This window comes from Aspergillus karnatakaensis (assembly GCF_047715665.1).
Source record: "Aspergillus karnatakaensis strain CBS 102800 unplaced genomic scaffold BJY04scaffold_2, whole genome shotgun sequence".
Lineage (NCBI taxonomy): Eukaryota > Fungi > Ascomycota > Eurotiomycetes > Eurotiales > Aspergillaceae > Aspergillus > Aspergillus karnatakaensis.
In genome coordinates this window covers 470,583-487,581 of record NW_027395714.1, presented here as the reverse complement: position 1 = coordinate 487,581, position 16,999 = coordinate 470,583, and the positions used below count along the sequence as shown (strand labels likewise).

Here is a 16,999-nt window from a genome sequence, read left to right as displayed (position 1 = left end):
CTGATATCACTCTGCAGCTGCGGGCGTACTGTACGTACACACCCCGCCCCCCCTGTCGCTTTTCATCCTTTCAAGGCTGTTTCCGTCCAGGGGGTTCCCGACCTTGACCCTGTCTCGCATCTTCAAGCCAACTGCGCCTAAAGATGACCGGCAAGAGTCATCATGTAACGTCAGTATCATCTCCGCTGGGGAAAATCGCCCATCACATGGCCGATGGGTCATTGACGTGGCTCGAATCTGTTCGTGGTCTATCCCGTCCCGCGGAAGCGCTGCTCTTCTCGTGACTGCTGGTCAAAGCCTCAAACGAGGGCTGTGACAGTGCAAGGGAGGAACTGAGTGGCTGGTTGCCAGTTTCTTTCTCTATTCTATCTATCTATTCTGATATCGTGATGTTGCTATCCTCGTGCTGGTGCTGTTCTTTACTTATTGTTGGGCTGACATGCCCGTGCTGACTCAAGCTTCTATACCGCTACTTTCGTCGCCATCACACGACGCGGTGAGAGCCGCCTAGGAAGATGATGCCCATGTCCCGATTCCATGTCGTTTGTCTTTGCTGCTTGTTCCGCCGCTGAAAATTTCCCTGCCGAGATCTTCGTTCCTAGCTGTTTTTCGCGTGATCGGTCTGTCAAAAGTACGATCTAGATTAATGAATCTGTATACAGGTGCTATACTCTGCAGAGTTTATTTGCGAAGTAGTTGTATATTTTGTCTCACAGACTCGCATTCCCAATCTAAACACAGAGACATCTTTCTAAAATCAGGACAGAATCACCCAACAAGCCCCCGTCCTCAGCCCCCAACAGCCCCCAAGCACGGCCGGCGTACAACTCTCCCAGAATCAAGGAACAAGACACCAAGAATCGAGTCAAGACATTACCAATCTTAGCCCTGCTATAATTCCACACAGACACACACCCATAAACTCACCTGAAGACCAAATCAAAGCTCACCCACTCGCCATGCATCTCGCTCCCAATAACCAGTCCAGTCCTCACGAAGAGTCAAGGACACCATAAAATTAAGAAATAAAATCTAAAATGAGAGACTCTCCAGCCAGGGACAACCCTCTCTTTGGTGCGAAAACGCGAGCGATCACCGCCTGTGGCTGATTCCCACGACGTAGACATCCTAGAAGGGAAATGCTGGCAAAGTCATGAGATCGCACGGGGCGGCACGATCGCGAACGGGTGCCTGGTTTGGTTCGGCTGGGTGCTGTCAGATCCTCGAATCCTGCACATGAAAAGGGTCGTGTTTCAGGATTTTGTTTGTATTGTAGGTTTGGTTGAGTTTGCTGGTTGCTGGTGCTGGTGCTGGAAGTATACTTCCCGCCGGCTATCTATAGATATATACTTGCCCAACAACAATGTTAGGTATCACTGTACGCAGGTATTGAACGGTACAAAATAACAGATCGCATCCGCTAGTCGATCAATCAACATTCAGAATATAGAAAGGTCAGGTACACAGCTTTGTACACTGCCCAAAAGACCAATAGCCCAGCCCTGGGAGTTCCAGGACCCAAAGCCGAAGCCGAAGCCCAAGCCTCCTTCGAGAAGGCGTCTACGCAACAAATCCTATTCAAAACCACCTCACCCTCCCTTGACAATGACGGCTAGCCAGCCCAGCCCAGCCCAGTCCCTGATGGAGCCCAGCAGTGCATGCAGTCCTGGCCCCGGGCGCATCGTATGCGTATGGCGTATGCAACAGCCTTCCTCCGCGAAGGTGTGCGATGCGATGCGAAGCCCTGAATAAATTCCTGGCCCCCGAGCTAAACGCCTGAAAATCGGCAACGGCGCTGGCGCCCTGCTGGCGTTGGCAACTTGGCGTTGAATGTCGGCTTCCTTCGTTGAGCACAGGAAAAAAAGCAAATGTGTATTCTGGGAGGTGAACTGTCTTGGCTCGAGGGGAGCTAACAGGGCGGGATGTACAATGATGTGTAATGGAAATTGAAAATTGGGAAGATTGGATTCTGGGTAGGTAGGGTATTGAGGTAAGATGGGGATGGGGGTGAAGGTTGGTTTGCGGGAACAGAAGAATACATTGTTTGAGTGGGCTAAAGACAAAGTGTCATGAGGTTGAGGTTATGTAGGTAGCAAACAAATCTAAAGTACATCCTCCGGGGATGTTGCTGACGATGCATCCCCCGGATATCGAGGGGGCCCAGGGGTTCGACCGTTCGAGACACGATGGGAAAGTACTTTCTGGCCCCGTGAGATATTAATATAGTTAATCAAAGGCCTGGAGATGTAATCTTCTCCCCTCGCCTATCTAGGCATTGAATGATGCTCACCTTGTGCCACGGAATAATTCATGCTCTCACTAGTAAGATCACAATTGGCTATCCCCTCATGTATTCATGATTTAGCCAAAGCTCCTGCAAGCTAATAGGCAACTAGGTGAGTTTGGTATGGTGCGGAATGTGTAGCACAAGGATGAATAAACCCATTTCCCCTCCCGGACTAAGAAGCCTAAGCTTTCTTACGAGCGAAGCGGTGGTGGTATCACTGTCTCTTAGGTGTTCCCTACTGGAGCTCCGGTTTGGGGACGGAGGACCCTGATTAGAATGGGCGTCTTCCCCACATGAGTACTCGTCGGACCCGAATATCACCATAGACTCATGCTCAACGACCGGGTTTATAGCAGGGATTCATAAGGCTGGACCATGGCGCTTGTATCAGTGAGAAAGGTGGTTTTAGATGCGAACGTGCGGCACAGGCGCATACAGATTGCTTGGGTATGCAGCAGTTGTGCTCGCTGCTTTTTACAGTGTATAAGTAGACCTTGCGGATTATTGTCGCAAGAACTAACTGTACAGATCATAATAAGACACGAGATTGTATCCCAAACTACAGTCAAATGCGGTGCAGTGTGATGCGGTTATTTTTCCTCCATGCTCGGGATGGCAAAACAACAGTGCAGGGTCCGGGGTTTGTGGACCTCATGGTGCTCCCCCAGGCCATGAGAGATAAAAGCTTTAACCAAGAGCTCAAGCATCTTTGCGTTCTTCCTAAAAAGTGTCCGAGAGTTTCCACGATTCCGTCCCTGTCCCTGAATCGAGTCGATCCGCGTAACCCTTGCATGGGGATTTACCTACCGGTACATCGAGCGCCCTTCCCCGGGGAGGACAAGCTACCCTTTTTGGCTTGTGCTGCAGCCTGCTGGCCTGCAACTGCAGATCGTCGATTTCGGTAGTCACTGTCCAGTTTTCGAACGGCCAGGGTGAGATTTCCAATCGGTCTATTTGCTATCCAGAGATACCGATTTCCATGACACCTGCTACGTTCTGGGGATGACCGCTAGCCCCCGGGGTGTATCGGTGAGCGTCCTCAAATGGCAATCGGCATGAGAGAATCTCAGGGAGGCGTTACATGACGAAGTCCTTGAAGTTACCTTCGGAATCTGGGGCACGACCCCCGGAGATTGAAGGAATGTTTACCGGCTGAAAGAAGATGCGTTCAATGGCCACTCATCGCCTTATTTTCGAGCTGCGAGGCGCCTGGAAGATTCTGAGTCGGTGCAATTGGCAGAAAGACCGGGAGCTTCTGATTTTCAGGTTGGATTGGCAATGGCTGGGTGAAGTTCTAGCCTTGATATCCCTTTGTTCACCACGGATGAGATGACGACGATCCTGATATTGATATCCGTGCGCAAGCTGATCGGCTGAGTTATGTATGAAAGAATCTAGACAGGCGGTGTCCTCAGGTACCCTCCAGGCTTCGAGTCTATATAGGGCTGGGTGGCTGATCTACCATCCCTACATACAGCACATGCCGTGGCTTTTTCTTGACCAGGAAATCATGCTGCGCTCTTTGAGTCAGGGCGCTCAAGATGTCAGAGACAAAGGAGATCCTGGAGTCACTAAACTCACGCCACATAACTCAGATCATGACCACAGCTTCAACTTGGTGAATTGCTGGGTGGGACTTTGAAAGTCAGCTTTCAATTGCCTGTCCCGCAGCTCTAACGATCACAGACACCAATCAGTCCGCACAGATGCAGTGTTCAAGTACAGCATCACTAGTCGGGATGTTCAGGTTGATTTGCACATGTTTCGAAGTAGGGAAGCATGCTGTATGAGCTCTCTGTACGGAGTACAAAGTCTCGATTTCGAATTAAAGATGCCTTGAGTCTTGACCGATACAATGACCCTCGAAATCTCGAAGGGGACGCGCAATTAATGCAAGCCCCTTACCCCGTGCTCTGAGGCGGCTGTTTGGCTTGCATTTGGCCTCGATTGTACATATTGAAGGAACTGCATTGCTTGGCCTTTGACAACCCGGGGGGATGCTACCTTGCAACATGCCATGCGAAGTTGACCGCGTCAGCTCCAGCAAGGCTACCTTCTGCTTCAAGACAAGAGGAATCATAAGGGAAATAATAATAATAATGACTCGTAGCAAGGCGTGAGTGGCGCACTAACGGAGTTTCAAAAGACTCCTCTCGGGTCATGTGACAGCACGGGGTTGACCTTGTGACTCGGTCGCTTTCGCCACCAACTAGTTACTCCTTCCCCACGCTGCTTGCTGCTGCTTCTTCCCCCACGGCACCTCGCCGAGATGGATCTGCCGCCTTTCTCTCCAGTGGTCCATCATGGATTGTTATTTCATGACATTCAATGACAGCTGCTGCCGTTCCGCCTCGGCTCCTTTCCCTTCATCGACAACAACCTGACCTCGAGCTTCGTGACTTTCTCGTTTCATGATGGCAAATGATCCTCCGCATTATTCCTCGCTCTGGGCTATGCTACGCCCTGAAACCTCGGATGTGATCAGGAGCTCAGGTTCAAGCCACGATGGGCCACTCAATACTCCGCGCTTGATGATTTCTTACCGAACACCAGGATGACCCTGAACATTCTCATCGACGGCAGCCAGCTCGGCGAATCTCGCATTACTCTAGAGATCAAGAAGATGGCTGACTCTGATTCCCTTGCTCGGCGTATTTCCTCGCTGCCAAACAGCTCGCGGAGCAAGAGATGCGCCACTGTTGGATGCTTCGTCAGTTCTTGTCATTAACCAGACATCGCTATTGTAGTATTGTAGCCGCCTTCCTGGGAGTCCCTGCAGGGCACACGATACCATCGAAATCCCGCAGAGGAATAGCATGCAGCTACGTGGCTCTCGTCCATCCCGGTGGAACAGAGTTATGCACGCAGGTGGGCAGCTGAGCACTTGAACAATTGCCAGCGCTGCCGCCCCAATTCGACTGTAGATAAGTCGATAATTATGCCTCTGATACGCTCACCTTGTTGGCGGGGTCATTACTCGAAACTATTGCCTGCTAATGATAGCGCTGTATTATGTGCATGGTGTCGCGCATGAAATGCGAGTGACTCTAGTAGTACATGCTTGAGGCTGCAGCGAACTTAGTCTGCCCCTTCATCGAGATTCAACGGTAGAGCAAGTCACACTTCAAATACTCCGGATGAACGAAAAGGGTCTCCCTGCCCAAGCAATCAAAGAAAGAAAGGAGGAATGGCCAATTCAGACCAGTATTTTGGGGGTGACTGTGAAGAACCTTGCAGCCACATGCCGTGAGCAGATGGCTGTTTGCAAGGCTTAGATCCTTCGGTTCATTTGGGGCCGAGAGCACCCTTGTCCCCTCAATTTACCCAACTTGCCTCCATCCACTCACCACCCCGTGATTGCGAGCTCGCCATTCGGGCCTCCACCCTGAGACGGTTGAAGGAGGAGAAACAGTGGCCACCATGACTCGGTAGCACTATACAAAGTACTCTGGAGTCTGGAGTACCGACGGACAACGTCCGGAGCAGCCCCTTCCCCAGCCCTCATTGTTCAATCCCACCATTCACCCCTATCATGTGTTCTGAGCCCTGGGCCAGAGTGGGTTTTGGACCTCGATGGAGCATATGGTTATCATCTGATGGCGTTTGACCGACATTGAAGTACGGAGTAAGTCTGGGGTTACATGAGAGCTGACAGTTGCGACAAAGGCTAAATGCCACGAGTTGCGAGACCGTGGAACTGAAAAGAGATGACCAAACCATTTGCGGAGTCCGGAGTAGTCCCACTGGAGAGAGTCAACCTCGAGCTTCACGAGCCTCGTCGCTTTCTGAGTCTCTGACGTTGTCTTGCGCTTTGCTTGGTCCATGGGGGGCGAGTCCGCTGTTATCCCGTGACAAAAAGACAGTGGAGATCTGGAGGACAAGGCGGCTCAACGCCTCAAACCAGTGGATTCGAGACTTGGAGTAGCTTAAGACAGCACTAGCAGTAGACAGCTGCCTGGCACTGTTGACTGATTTACTTGCACACGTAGAAAGTCACTGGATAGACGACATGGTGGATTACTGGAGACAGCTGGCAGTCGCCCGCCGTGTGATCTAAAAATGCTGATGGGCGGGATGAGTTGTTGTGATACTCTCCCCCGGCCGTCTCGCCGGGAGCCCCCTTTCGGCTGTTCCTAGCGCTGCTCATTATTCAATGCAGGTAAGCTATGGGGCTGTTTCTGTCTCGACTGGCGATCGGAATGATCGAGTCGACTAGGCACAGTAATCGCACTTGACGCCACGGCTGTCCGTGTGATAGTTAGTTATCGAGGCAGTCTACGGAGTCGTGTTTACTGTTGCTGGGATGTGCAGTCTCGGAGCGAGATACGGATAGTTACAGCTGGACATTGAGTAACGCCGATACACTACCTACCTACCTACATACTGTACTCCAAAGGCACGTCCCTATTAGTGAGGGACATTGCACATTGCTTGAGCCTTGAGCTCTCGGGACTCTCTACGATATTTCGATTTACTTCTGGCGAATGTGATATGTATGTGGTCTCGACGATCACTCCGATCGGAACCGCCCTGCTCTTCCCCGGAAGGTATGTGAGACTGCAGGCCCATTCCAACGGTTAAAAGCAGCTAAGGGTAGGGAAGATCGCTGTTCGTGGTATTTCAGCCGGATGGGCGCGAACTGTAAACGGGGCTTTGACACGTCGAAGTTTTGAGGGGCACATGAGTGTCCCCTATCTTGGGATTCCGGGGGAGGATTGATTGATCAACTGGACGCAATGAGATTGACGCCCGCCGCAAAATAGAGCGAGGCGGAAAAAGAAACTGTACACCTTGGGCAAGACAGCTGCCAAAAAGCTCAGAGTATGGTCTGCATAACTACCCCGTCCGTGGCGAAAGGAGATGGATCGATTGATTCAGTCAGCCGGACAGTATACCTAACTATCCGTATGGTGGTTGGATTGGGCGCCTGAAGAGAAACAGCCAGTAAATCTTCAAACTGAAGCTCCTCTGTATAGTTTTGAGTCCAACAGTTGGAGCGAAATAATAACCCCAGAGGACTTAGATTGCACAAGAGCAACAGCTCTGGCAGCAAAAGTGATATCAAGGAGCATCAGCCACTGAGCGCCAATCATTGGGGATCCATTTTTTTCTGGCAGTCAAGTGACCTTCAACCCGGAGGTGGCCACCGACTATCACTGGCCTTAGTCATCGCGGGCCGGGTCACAGGGCAGATGATCTCTGCTGAAGCCTGAATCTTTGTCTAGAACGTCCTGCCCTGCCCGCAGTTGAACGTTCTGGGCCTAGTACGTACCTTTTGCATTGGGGCTTGCAATGAGGTTGAATGCAGTATTATTTTGAGGGATTTGTATCTTTCAATGAGTTCTTGTAGATATGTCTATCTTGATCTCATTCTATATCGTCGGGCCTCAGTAGTGTGTAGAGTTGCCCTTCCAGTCCTCCTCGTTCCGTACTTTTCTCTTCGGTGGAGCCGAAAACAACAGCCGTAAAATACGAATGGTAAGGACCGCGTAAGCAATACCAACCGACCCACGGGGATACTCCGGAAGTAACACCGTCAGTACGGGGTGTACCAGATGGGAAAAGAAATTCCAGAAATCCTGAAAATCCCAGAAAGGGTCATCAAATTAAATAAAATAAACCGGCGGCTAAGAGGAATTTCCCTTTAGGCCTTTTGAGTTGTACTCTTTACCGCCCATCCCCCGTTGCCTTTAGCCCTTTGAACCTCTCCCTCGGTACCGTGTCGGACTTTTTCTTACCTGTCTTTCGCTGTGTGGCCACCCCCATCTCTTCCTCTGCGTACTGTCACATACATACGAGCCTTCCCCCCCAGCAATATCTGTATCAACTCCACCGACCGATCCATCGACCAAGGTCTATCTTCCTTTTTTCCTCCTGGTGCTGCTGGATCCACTACGCCTCGCTATTACTACTCTTCTGCTCCCCATAATTTCTCTTGGTTTCTTTCCTCTCTTCCTCCGGCGGCCTCGCGTTCTTCATCCTTCCCCTCACCTCCATTCCGTCACCTCACCATCTACACGTTACCAAAACCGGCCATCGCGAGCTCACGTCCGCGAACATCACCCTAGTCCACCCCACCGACCGGTTCGAGTTTCTGGTCGCCTTTCGTCCGAGAACAGACGTGCTAGGAACTTTTGGGATTGCTACGACCGTCCGACCGAGCTTCTATACAACCAGCATTTGTTCCTGTTCAATTGACATTGCTGTGCTGCTCTATACGGCAGCTGAGGTGCCACTTGCAGATTAATTGGATCTATTGCCATCCATTGGGTGTGTGTGTGTGTGGACGTCGAATAATCAACTTTACACAACCTCGAAACAAGGCCAGAGAACATTTCACTTGCACTACTTCCGCGCCGTACGACCACGCTCGGGGGAGACGGCGACCCCGTACCTGACCACTTGAGGAACAAGGCATCCTGGGATATTACTCGAAACAACTGTAACCGTGGCGACTGCAAGATGCCTTCGCGACTTTCTACACCCGTCCTGACGGTGGACACCGCGAAGATTCACAAGGTGGACACCGCAAACACACAGAGCCTCCACGGCATGTGGATGGGTAAGTCGCAGCCATGCACTTGTTCTAGGGAATTGCTGACCCCTGCAGTGTTCTCAAAATGCGCAGATTTTATGGAGGAAGGACGCCGGCTAGAGAACCTTAGCTGGAGACTCTGGACGCGCGAGACCTTCTGCGTCGAACCTGAAAGCTCCAGCGATACCTCTGTTCTGCCGTTACTTCGTTCAGAAGCCGCAGACCTGCCGGAACTGTCTGCCAGTGTTGAATCAGCAGCCTCAGATCAAGCCGAGCGGATAGAGAAACACATCAAGCGCCCGCGGGACCTCGATTATAAACCCGCTGTCGTCCGCGACGATTCATTATACAGCCTTGGGCGGGCGAAGGAGAAGCACATCACATCCTCTGACTTGGAGCGCATGGTCCTCAACATCAAGGAGAAGAAAAGTTTAGAACCAATGTCTCCGGTTGCGACTTTCGCACAGCCTATCGTTGACATCACACCACGACCGAACTCACCCACACCCACACCTCCCACCACTTCCACCCTCAAGCGACCGACATTCCCTCTAGCGAGCCGACAGCACCAATCCACCGAGTCTTGCTCAACAACTGCCCCAGAAGGCAATGATAGCGACGGTGCTGGTCTCAACATCAATGCTTCTGACACTAGCGTTTCGTCTTCCGGCATCCTTCCCTCGAAGCCCGAATTGATCAAATCTCCTAGCATCGTCCGTGGTTTCTCTCCATCCCAGATCTCCTCCTCGTACCGGTCGCAACCTCGACTTTCAAGCGACTCGGGCGTCACAAAAACACAAGTTCCAGCGAAGTTGTCTCCACTGAAGAAGAAGGGTGGCATGTTCACTCTCGGAGGTTCTTCGGGTGATGATGACGAGAGTTCTTTCGAGGATCGCATGATGCACGCTCCTCACCGCAGCTCTCTCACTGATCAACTCGGAAGGCCGGGCAGCAATCTCAACCCTCAGAAAAAGGTCACGACATTTAAGGAGCAAGTCGGGAATTTGAAAACCATGAAGGACCGGCGAAGGGTTAATGACGAGGATGCCATTGAGACGGACGATGATATCTCTGAAAGCGCCATCGAGGACGACGAAGATTCGGATTGGGAAGACTCGGTTACCGAGAGCGGTCGCTCTAGTGTCGAGGAACGTGACATGTTCCAGCGAGTAGATTCGCGACCGAACTTGGTCTCGCGTCGCTCTCTTCTCACGATGATGATGCATCAGCCTCTCGGAATGCGCGGTGCTGATACTTCTCGATCAACTCCTGCCCTGCAGCGTTCGCGTCTCACTTCGCCGAACGGTCCTTCGATACCAGCCTCGCCTCCTGATGACGACAATGGGAATCTTACTATGAAAGCGCCTGGTGTACCTCGCTCGAAGCCGATCATTATGAAACCTACGTCGCAGTCTGTCGCACATTCCCCTCGAACCACCCGCCGAAACATGCTGGCTACGGAGTTGACAGAATCCCTCCGTCGCCACCTTCTGTGGGAACGACAGCAGAAAAGCGCGACTGCAAACGCGTTCAAGCGGAGGCACACGGCCCATGACATGAAGAACCTGAAAGAATATCCAGGACCCCAGAGCCAGCAAGGGCCACCCGCTTCCAATGGAGCACAGAGCAAAGACAAGGATATGGCGAAGACTGGTGGCTCGTGGAATCACTACACCGACTTTGGGCCTTGGGAGTACCACGCGAAGGGGTGGTAATCAAGTCCGTGCCAATCACTACGACCTTCTTCTCTTTTGATTATGATACCCGATTTTTGACACACTTCTTTCATCCGATGCTCCCACCACCCTGTGACACGTACACTCACGACTGCATTGCATTTTGGCGCACCTAGGGTTATATGGCTGTTATTTCTGCTTGGTCTCATTTCGGGTCGCTTATTCTCGATCTTGCGTTCGGCTCGATTCTTATTACCGGCGACATTGCATGGGCTGGCTGTCTGTTTTGCTACGCACACTACAACCGCTTACGAGGGGACCATCCTCTACTGCATGGATAATTTTCTTTCTTGTACAGACGATTTCATTTGATACTCGATACAGGGGTACACGGTGGTTATGGTCACATGGAGTTTCCTTTCTTTATGATAAGAGTTGGGACTTGTGGACAGGCTATCACCATGGCGACATTAGCGCTGTTAGGTACTGTTCACATCGCATCAGTGTCTTTGTTCGATGTAAAAAGATACCACCTTTTTTTTTTTCTCTTCTCAGCCCATGTTTGCATGGCGGAGCGCATGATTTCATGTACGCTAATAAATCCTGGAAAGCCCTAATAAAAGTCAAATTGAGCAGACCTTGGACCTTGCATGCATATTGTAGCAATCATTAAGTTATTTCTTGCAGCTATCGAAGCTCCAGACACGATCGGCCGCATGGACACGTATGTAGTAGAGTCCATGCGCAAAGACATACATCAAGGGACATGGTTTCCCGCATGCGTCATGCTCTGGTTCCAAGAGATCCAGAACCTCGCACTGACCGTCACATGCATCAATATGATTTCAAGCGCCTTCAGCGCCAGATCTATTCATCAAATTCGTCCTTTGTTCGAGTCGGGTCTCTCCTACCTTGACATGTGCTCTCTCGTCTTGACCGTCTTTCACCACCTACATTCCCTTCCATCTAAACAAGATACCAACATCAACCGACCAAGGAACAATCCAAACCCAACCAGGCAAACAACAACCCAACCCCTCCTCGCCCGCGGAAATAACCTTTCCACACGCTCGGATTCTCACGTTGCCGTGCGCCAGGACCGGCCTGGTCGGACTCAGATTGCTGGCTCGAGCGGTTCAATCTTGTTGGAGGAGTTCTACTGAGATTGTGGGATGGGGCGCCGTGACCGAGCCATGAGCGCGTGGTTGCTCTACCCGTTGATCGAAGATCAAGCTAGGGGAATCGAATTGTTCATGATTAGGTCATTGACTGACTATGATAACCCGGTATTGGGAATACATGAAAGCCAAGAATAGATGAGGAGAAATTTTCCAGATGATCACGAAAAGCATAAGAAAAGGAAACCTTGAGCAGTGATGTTCAGGGCCGAGTCAACTCCCCGACAGCTGTTCTTTGTTGTTATGGATGAGGTAGCTGTGAGGTTACAGGAGGTATGACATATCGAAAGGCGGGGCAGCGGGCATCCATCCTGGAACTGAGGTCCCGATGATCGTCCCCCGTCTTTTGGATCATGAACTCCTTTGCTCCGCCAAGTGTCGCTGGAATCCGGGGTTACAGGAGGCTTTGCGAGAAGCTTTCTCTTTCTTTCGGGTGTCTTTGTCCCCCGTCACATTCTCGTGGCTAGGAAGACAAAAGAGGACCTTGACGAGTATCACGGGGTACCTACCGCGGGTACTCCGTAGGTACATTGATTGATTGATTGGGGTACGTATGACGTACCATCGTCCCCTCCTCCCCGGACGACCTCAGTCCGGGTGTGTCTCAGTCTCTGAGTACACCACAAAGAGTTCGAATGGGCAACTGAATAAACAGAATCAAACAATCAGAGAAGCCCCATCCATTTCTCCAGCTCAACAACCACGAGAAGACACCGAATACTACCCAAAGTGCCTCAAAATTCCACCCAATCACCAGCTAGGCGAAGAAAAGACCTCTCATCACGAGGAAAGCAAAAATTTGCTCCTGAATTTCCCGACAGACCCTCAAATTTTCTTCCTCACCGAGAAATCGCAGCCTTTGGGCTCTGGTCTGGAATCCGGACCCCAGAAAATCACTCAAAAGCCCAGCGTCTCCATCTCCAAGTCAAATCGGGAAACTTTCCTCGAAGACCGCTGCGCGCGGGGGTGCAGCGTTCCGGCATCCCCCGAAGGAACATCTTTTCGAAGGTCTAGAAAGTCTATTCCAGCTAAAGATTCAAGAGCTGTGGCTGGTGAAAATCTTTTCCTGCTGGGCTGCCAATGAGAGTCTGCGAATCTTGTGTGTTATGGGGTGGATCTTGGCTCTTCCTTTTCGCTGACTGTGAGTGAGAAGACAGGCTGAACTGTGACTGGCTCGATGTGGAGTTTTTTTAGACAGTGCTGGCCAATGAGTATGCTTATTTATAGTGTAGCGACCATGGTGATAGGGGGACCAGCGTTGCCGGTGTGGGGATTACAAGTACTGCTCCATAGTGTTATACAATGACGGTGTATCTTTGTGACAGATCATGGATACAGGAGGCTTGGATTGAAACTGACTAAGGATGGGGGATCCTTCTTTCCTTTACTTTTGATCAGCCATAGCACGAAATTGGTGTAGCGTACAGAGACTGGTAGATATATGCTTAGTTTTCGGAACACCATACTCAACCGCGTTCCCCTTACGATCAATATCAACCGTAGAAGCCATCCATGGATCTACGCACTGTGCTGCATGATGTACCTGCATCGTTAGAAGTACCTCTACCTTTATTCTATAGAGCCGATACCTTCTAGAATTCCCTGTTCTCCATAGCGTTCGCAGCCCAACCTGTTTTTCCCACAGTCAGGCCCAACTCAACTTTGACCGACCTCCCGATTCGTCGACATCTCCTTGTTCTCGGCATGCCGAACTCCAATTTCTTCTTCCTCAGACGCCGGAGCACAGAGCGCCTGGCTGGGGGTAACCCACCACGTGTAACGCGCTAATGCTAGCCGCTGGATTTGATTTCATACAGATTACAGGGAGTCGAGGCTCATTTCATTCCATCGGCGCGGTCGCGTCTCGACTCTCGAGACTTGTAGGCGGGCTTTTGTTACATGTTAAGATCTAACTTTTCGTCCGCCTTCCCCGGCCTGGAGACTCTCCAGTCTTTTTGTCTTGGCCAGCTGAGCGATAGCCCAACTTACCAAGTGCTAAGCCTAAAGTTCTAGGAATACGATGCACCGAAGTTTCCCCGACACGAGGCCGAGAGCACGGAGTAATTCAAATAAAGTTTGTTTCTTTTGCACTGCCTGGCCAAGTCCATCTCCATGTGGTACCATGTGGCAGAGTTGGGGATGTTCGAGTGTGTCCGGGTGCAATTGCATTGTGCTGTCAAAAGTCAGGCAAAAAAGGGGCGAGACTGGAGAGATCCTGTGATCCTTGAATAGCGATGGTGCTGAGTCAGTTTAGTTGTCTATACCATCCCGACTCCCGTCATCTATCCGGAGTCCGCACGCAGATGGCGATCGCCGCAGGGATAGGATGGGGTTGACTGAGCCGCGAGTGACACGTCTTTCACGAATTACAGGTTGATGCTTTGCAATTGTTCAACCGTTCCTTCTGAGGGAATGCGGTAGTAGTATCGTCCGTTTATCAAACCTCTAACAGCATAGGCGGGGTAAGTATATTGAGGTTTTGCCAGAAAGAGACAGTGTTGATCTGCCTCTTGCTAACCAGTACAAGTAAACGGTGCTCGCTTGTTGATTTCTCCAGCGAAGAAAGACGGTGAGTTTCGAGGCCAACCAATCGTCCGCTTAAGCTGTCAAGGTTATTTCCGATGGAATGACAGATTAATCCGTGTACACGCATCAGCTGCATGCATATGCTTGCCACCCTCAGGACGCTCCGCAGCAGAGCATAGTTATCTTTACAACTGAAGCCTTCAGCGAGTGAGGAGTCTTCCACCTCAGATCATCTGATCCTCGATTTCAATTTCAACCCCGCAGCATGAATCCAGGTGGAACTGGATAATCGATTCCGGGGCGAGGATCCTCCGCACGCATCACTTTTGTAACAGTCACTGTTCAATACACGGAGGCCTTTCGTCCGGGCTACTTTGGCTAGGCTGCAGCAAGATGTACCTGGTTCCCGGAAAGGAATGAGAGCGTCGAAGAATGGAAGTGGACGGCTAATTCAGATCCCCTCACTGATAAAACTGAGTCGGGAAAATTGGTGGATAGATTATTATTGGCCGCTGACACTACTGAAGCCCCGAGTGAGATTGATGGAAAATTGGGCGGTTGTTGTCGCCCGTGTGATTGGGTGGTTTGTGGGGATCTTGGGGTATTTTGGTTGCAGTTGGAAAAGTTGGAGATGGAGGTCACTACTATACCCAAATCACAACGCGGCTGAGGAAGACGCAGCGGCAATAAGTCCTAAGCAAATATTATAGGCATATTGGAGAAAACACCAGACTCGCAGTGGTGTAAGAATGCAATGCAATGTCTTCAAAAACACTCATCCCCGGTATCGCATCATATAGTATCACGTGACGTGCGTCTGCCGAAATCGTTTCACGGCATCAACGATGTTTTGTCGTTGCAGCGTAGCTCTGGAACTTGCAGCTCTCTCATCCACACGATTGGATTGATGTCGGCCCTCCAAGCAGCCAACCAAGCGATCCGACGACCATGCGATCGCTGCCGCCAGCGGAAGTCTCGCTGTGTCCGCGAACCGGGCCAGCAAAAATGTGTTAGATGCACCCTGCACAGGCACGAATGCACTTACCTCCAAGGACCAGTGCCACGCAGACGACCAGACAGACAACACTCACCTTCTAGATCGGAGGAGCTTGGCCCCAAGTAAGAGCCTCTCTTTCCAGGCAGAGGCCGAGCTAATGTTCTCAGTGGTCTCTCCCCGAGTCCCCCGGTAGGACAAGCGTCCGACTCAGCCAGTCCATCTCGCTTAAACGGTACCTTAGGCCTAGAGCCGCACCTGCACTCTACATACATAGGTCCAGCAAGTTATCATGAGCCTACATTGCTCGATCTGAAATCGTCCACCGCTCAAGCCAACCAGGATGTTGGTCAGCCCAGACGAGTCAACCAATCTTCAGCGTTCATCACTTTACCGGATAAAAGCTCGGCGTCCGAGACACAGCGCATATCCGACCTCGACCAGATTGAAGCAAGTATTCAACCATTTGGTCCTGCCTTGGTGAAGGTGTATTTCCAGATTGTGCATCCTCTGTACCCCATCCTGGACAAAGGGGTATTCCTTGAGAAGTATGCACGATCGTACCGCGAGTTCTCCCCTCCTCTCCTGGCTGCAGTCTATTTGGTAGCACTCGATTGGAGGTTGTTCGACAGAGCTTTGACCAAGGCAACTCGTGTACCTGACACTGCCCTTCTCGAAGACCTGGCTATGCGGACTATGAATGATGATATGAAGCGCGCAAAACTCTCAACCTTACAGGCCGGCTTGTTGCTGCTCCAAAGAGTGCGGTCTACCTCTACCACGCTTCCGTCGCAGCTTTTGGCTCTGGGTCAGTCACTAGGCGTCCACGTTGACTGCAGCGACTGGACAGTCCCAGAATGGGAGAAGAGCTTACGCCGACGCCTAGCTTGGGCACTTTATATGCACGACAAGTGGGGTGCTATTGTGCATGGTCGTCCGTCGTTGATACCGGTCCAGATTGATAATGGAAACTTCAGCGACTGGGATGTGGGTCCCTGTACGTGGGCAGACTTTCCAGAGGCTACTGATCACGAGAATGAGGATATACAAGGGATCGTTGACGCCGGACTGGGTCGAGCCGCATTCATACAATTGATAGAACTTACTAAGATATTCAGTGAGATCGTGGCCACCTTTTGCTCAGTGGGCGCCACTAAAAAAGGTGGACTGTTATCCCAAATCGGCACAACTGGAACGATGGGTCTTGCGAAGCCTCTTGTAATGAGGCTGCGTGAATGGCATAGCACACTTCCGGATAACTTGCAACTGGGGACAACATACTCTCACAGACTGTCGACAAATGGTCCACTGCATCTGTCGCACATGGCAGCTGAGTTGACCATCCACCGCGCTCTACTACGCACACTCTCAGCTGATACACCGCCAGCGCTCCGTTCGACCATTCGAGCGGCAGCTCGTGCTCGCCTTGCATCAGCTATGAAGCTGATTGAGTCTCTTCAGCCTGAGCATACGCAATCTTTCTGGGGGTTTTCTGCAGCGTCACAGGTGGCGATGATAGGATCGTTTGCTGGTTTACTGTGGGCTACCAGTGCTGAAACAGAAGAGGCTGTGGAGTTTGTGAACCAGCTGGAACGACTACGATGGGCCTTGCAAATGCGGGCATCTGCCGCGCCGTTTCTACACGAAGCATTGCGAATGCTCGACGATGAGGTCGGCGATTTGGTGGCTATCAGAACCGCAACCGCAGTCGACTACATGCCAACCTGGGGTTGAGGAAACTTTCGAGGTTTTCTCCTGCCTTTTGATATAATACCTGTTCATCATTATGTGTCTGAACCCCGA

At 51.2% G+C, this 16,999-nt stretch overlaps 4 protein-coding genes across 4 annotated transcripts; all 4 read left to right on the top strand.

The window, feature by feature from the left end:
- Positions 1-8,749: 8,749 nt before the first annotated feature.
- BJY04DRAFT_212955 (uncharacterized protein) lies at positions 8,750-10,537 on the top strand (the record flags this gene model as incomplete). The annotated part of the gene is made up of 2 exons (XM_073714739.1): positions 8,750-8,849; positions 8,898-10,537. 2 exons carry the CDS (start codon positions 8,750-8,752, stop codon positions 10,535-10,537), a joined length of 1,740 nt encoding a protein of 579 aa, XP_073576804.1.
- Positions 10,538-11,945: 1,408 nt separating this feature from the next.
- On the top strand, positions 11,946-12,910 carry BJY04DRAFT_44669 (uncharacterized protein). Its single transcript, XM_073720408.1, has one exon. It carries the CDS (start codon positions 12,230-12,232, stop codon positions 12,758-12,760), a length of 531 nt encoding a protein of 176 aa, XP_073576803.1. The 5' UTR covers positions 11,946-12,229; the 3' UTR covers positions 12,761-12,910.
- Positions 12,911-14,478: 1,568 nt separating this feature from the next.
- Positions 14,479-14,955, top strand: BJY04DRAFT_44666 (uncharacterized protein). Its single transcript, XM_073720407.1, has one exon. It carries the CDS (start codon positions 14,619-14,621, stop codon positions 14,910-14,912), a length of 294 nt encoding a protein of 97 aa, XP_073576802.1. The 5' UTR covers positions 14,479-14,618; the 3' UTR covers positions 14,913-14,955.
- A 154-nt stretch (positions 14,956-15,109) lies between these two features.
- On the top strand, positions 15,110-16,930 carry BJY04DRAFT_212954 (Zn(II)2Cys6 transcription factor; the record flags this gene model as incomplete). Its single annotated transcript, XM_073714738.1, has 2 exons — positions 15,110-15,321; positions 15,367-16,930. The coding sequence occupies 2 exons, from the start codon at positions 15,110-15,112 to the stop codon at positions 16,928-16,930; spliced, it is 1,776 nt and encodes a 591-aa protein (XP_073576801.1).
- Between the last annotated feature and the right edge of the window lie 69 nt (positions 16,931-16,999).

Bases quoted from the DNA above. Each gene is read 5' to 3' on its own strand.
- BJY04DRAFT_44666 (XM_073720407.1), top strand. From the start codon at position 14,619: ATGAGAGCGTCGAAGAATGGAAGTGGACGGCTAATTCAGATCCCCTCA.
- BJY04DRAFT_44669 (XM_073720408.1), top strand. From the start codon at position 12,230: ATGACGTACCATCGTCCCCTCCTCCCCGGACGACCTCAGTCCGGGTGT.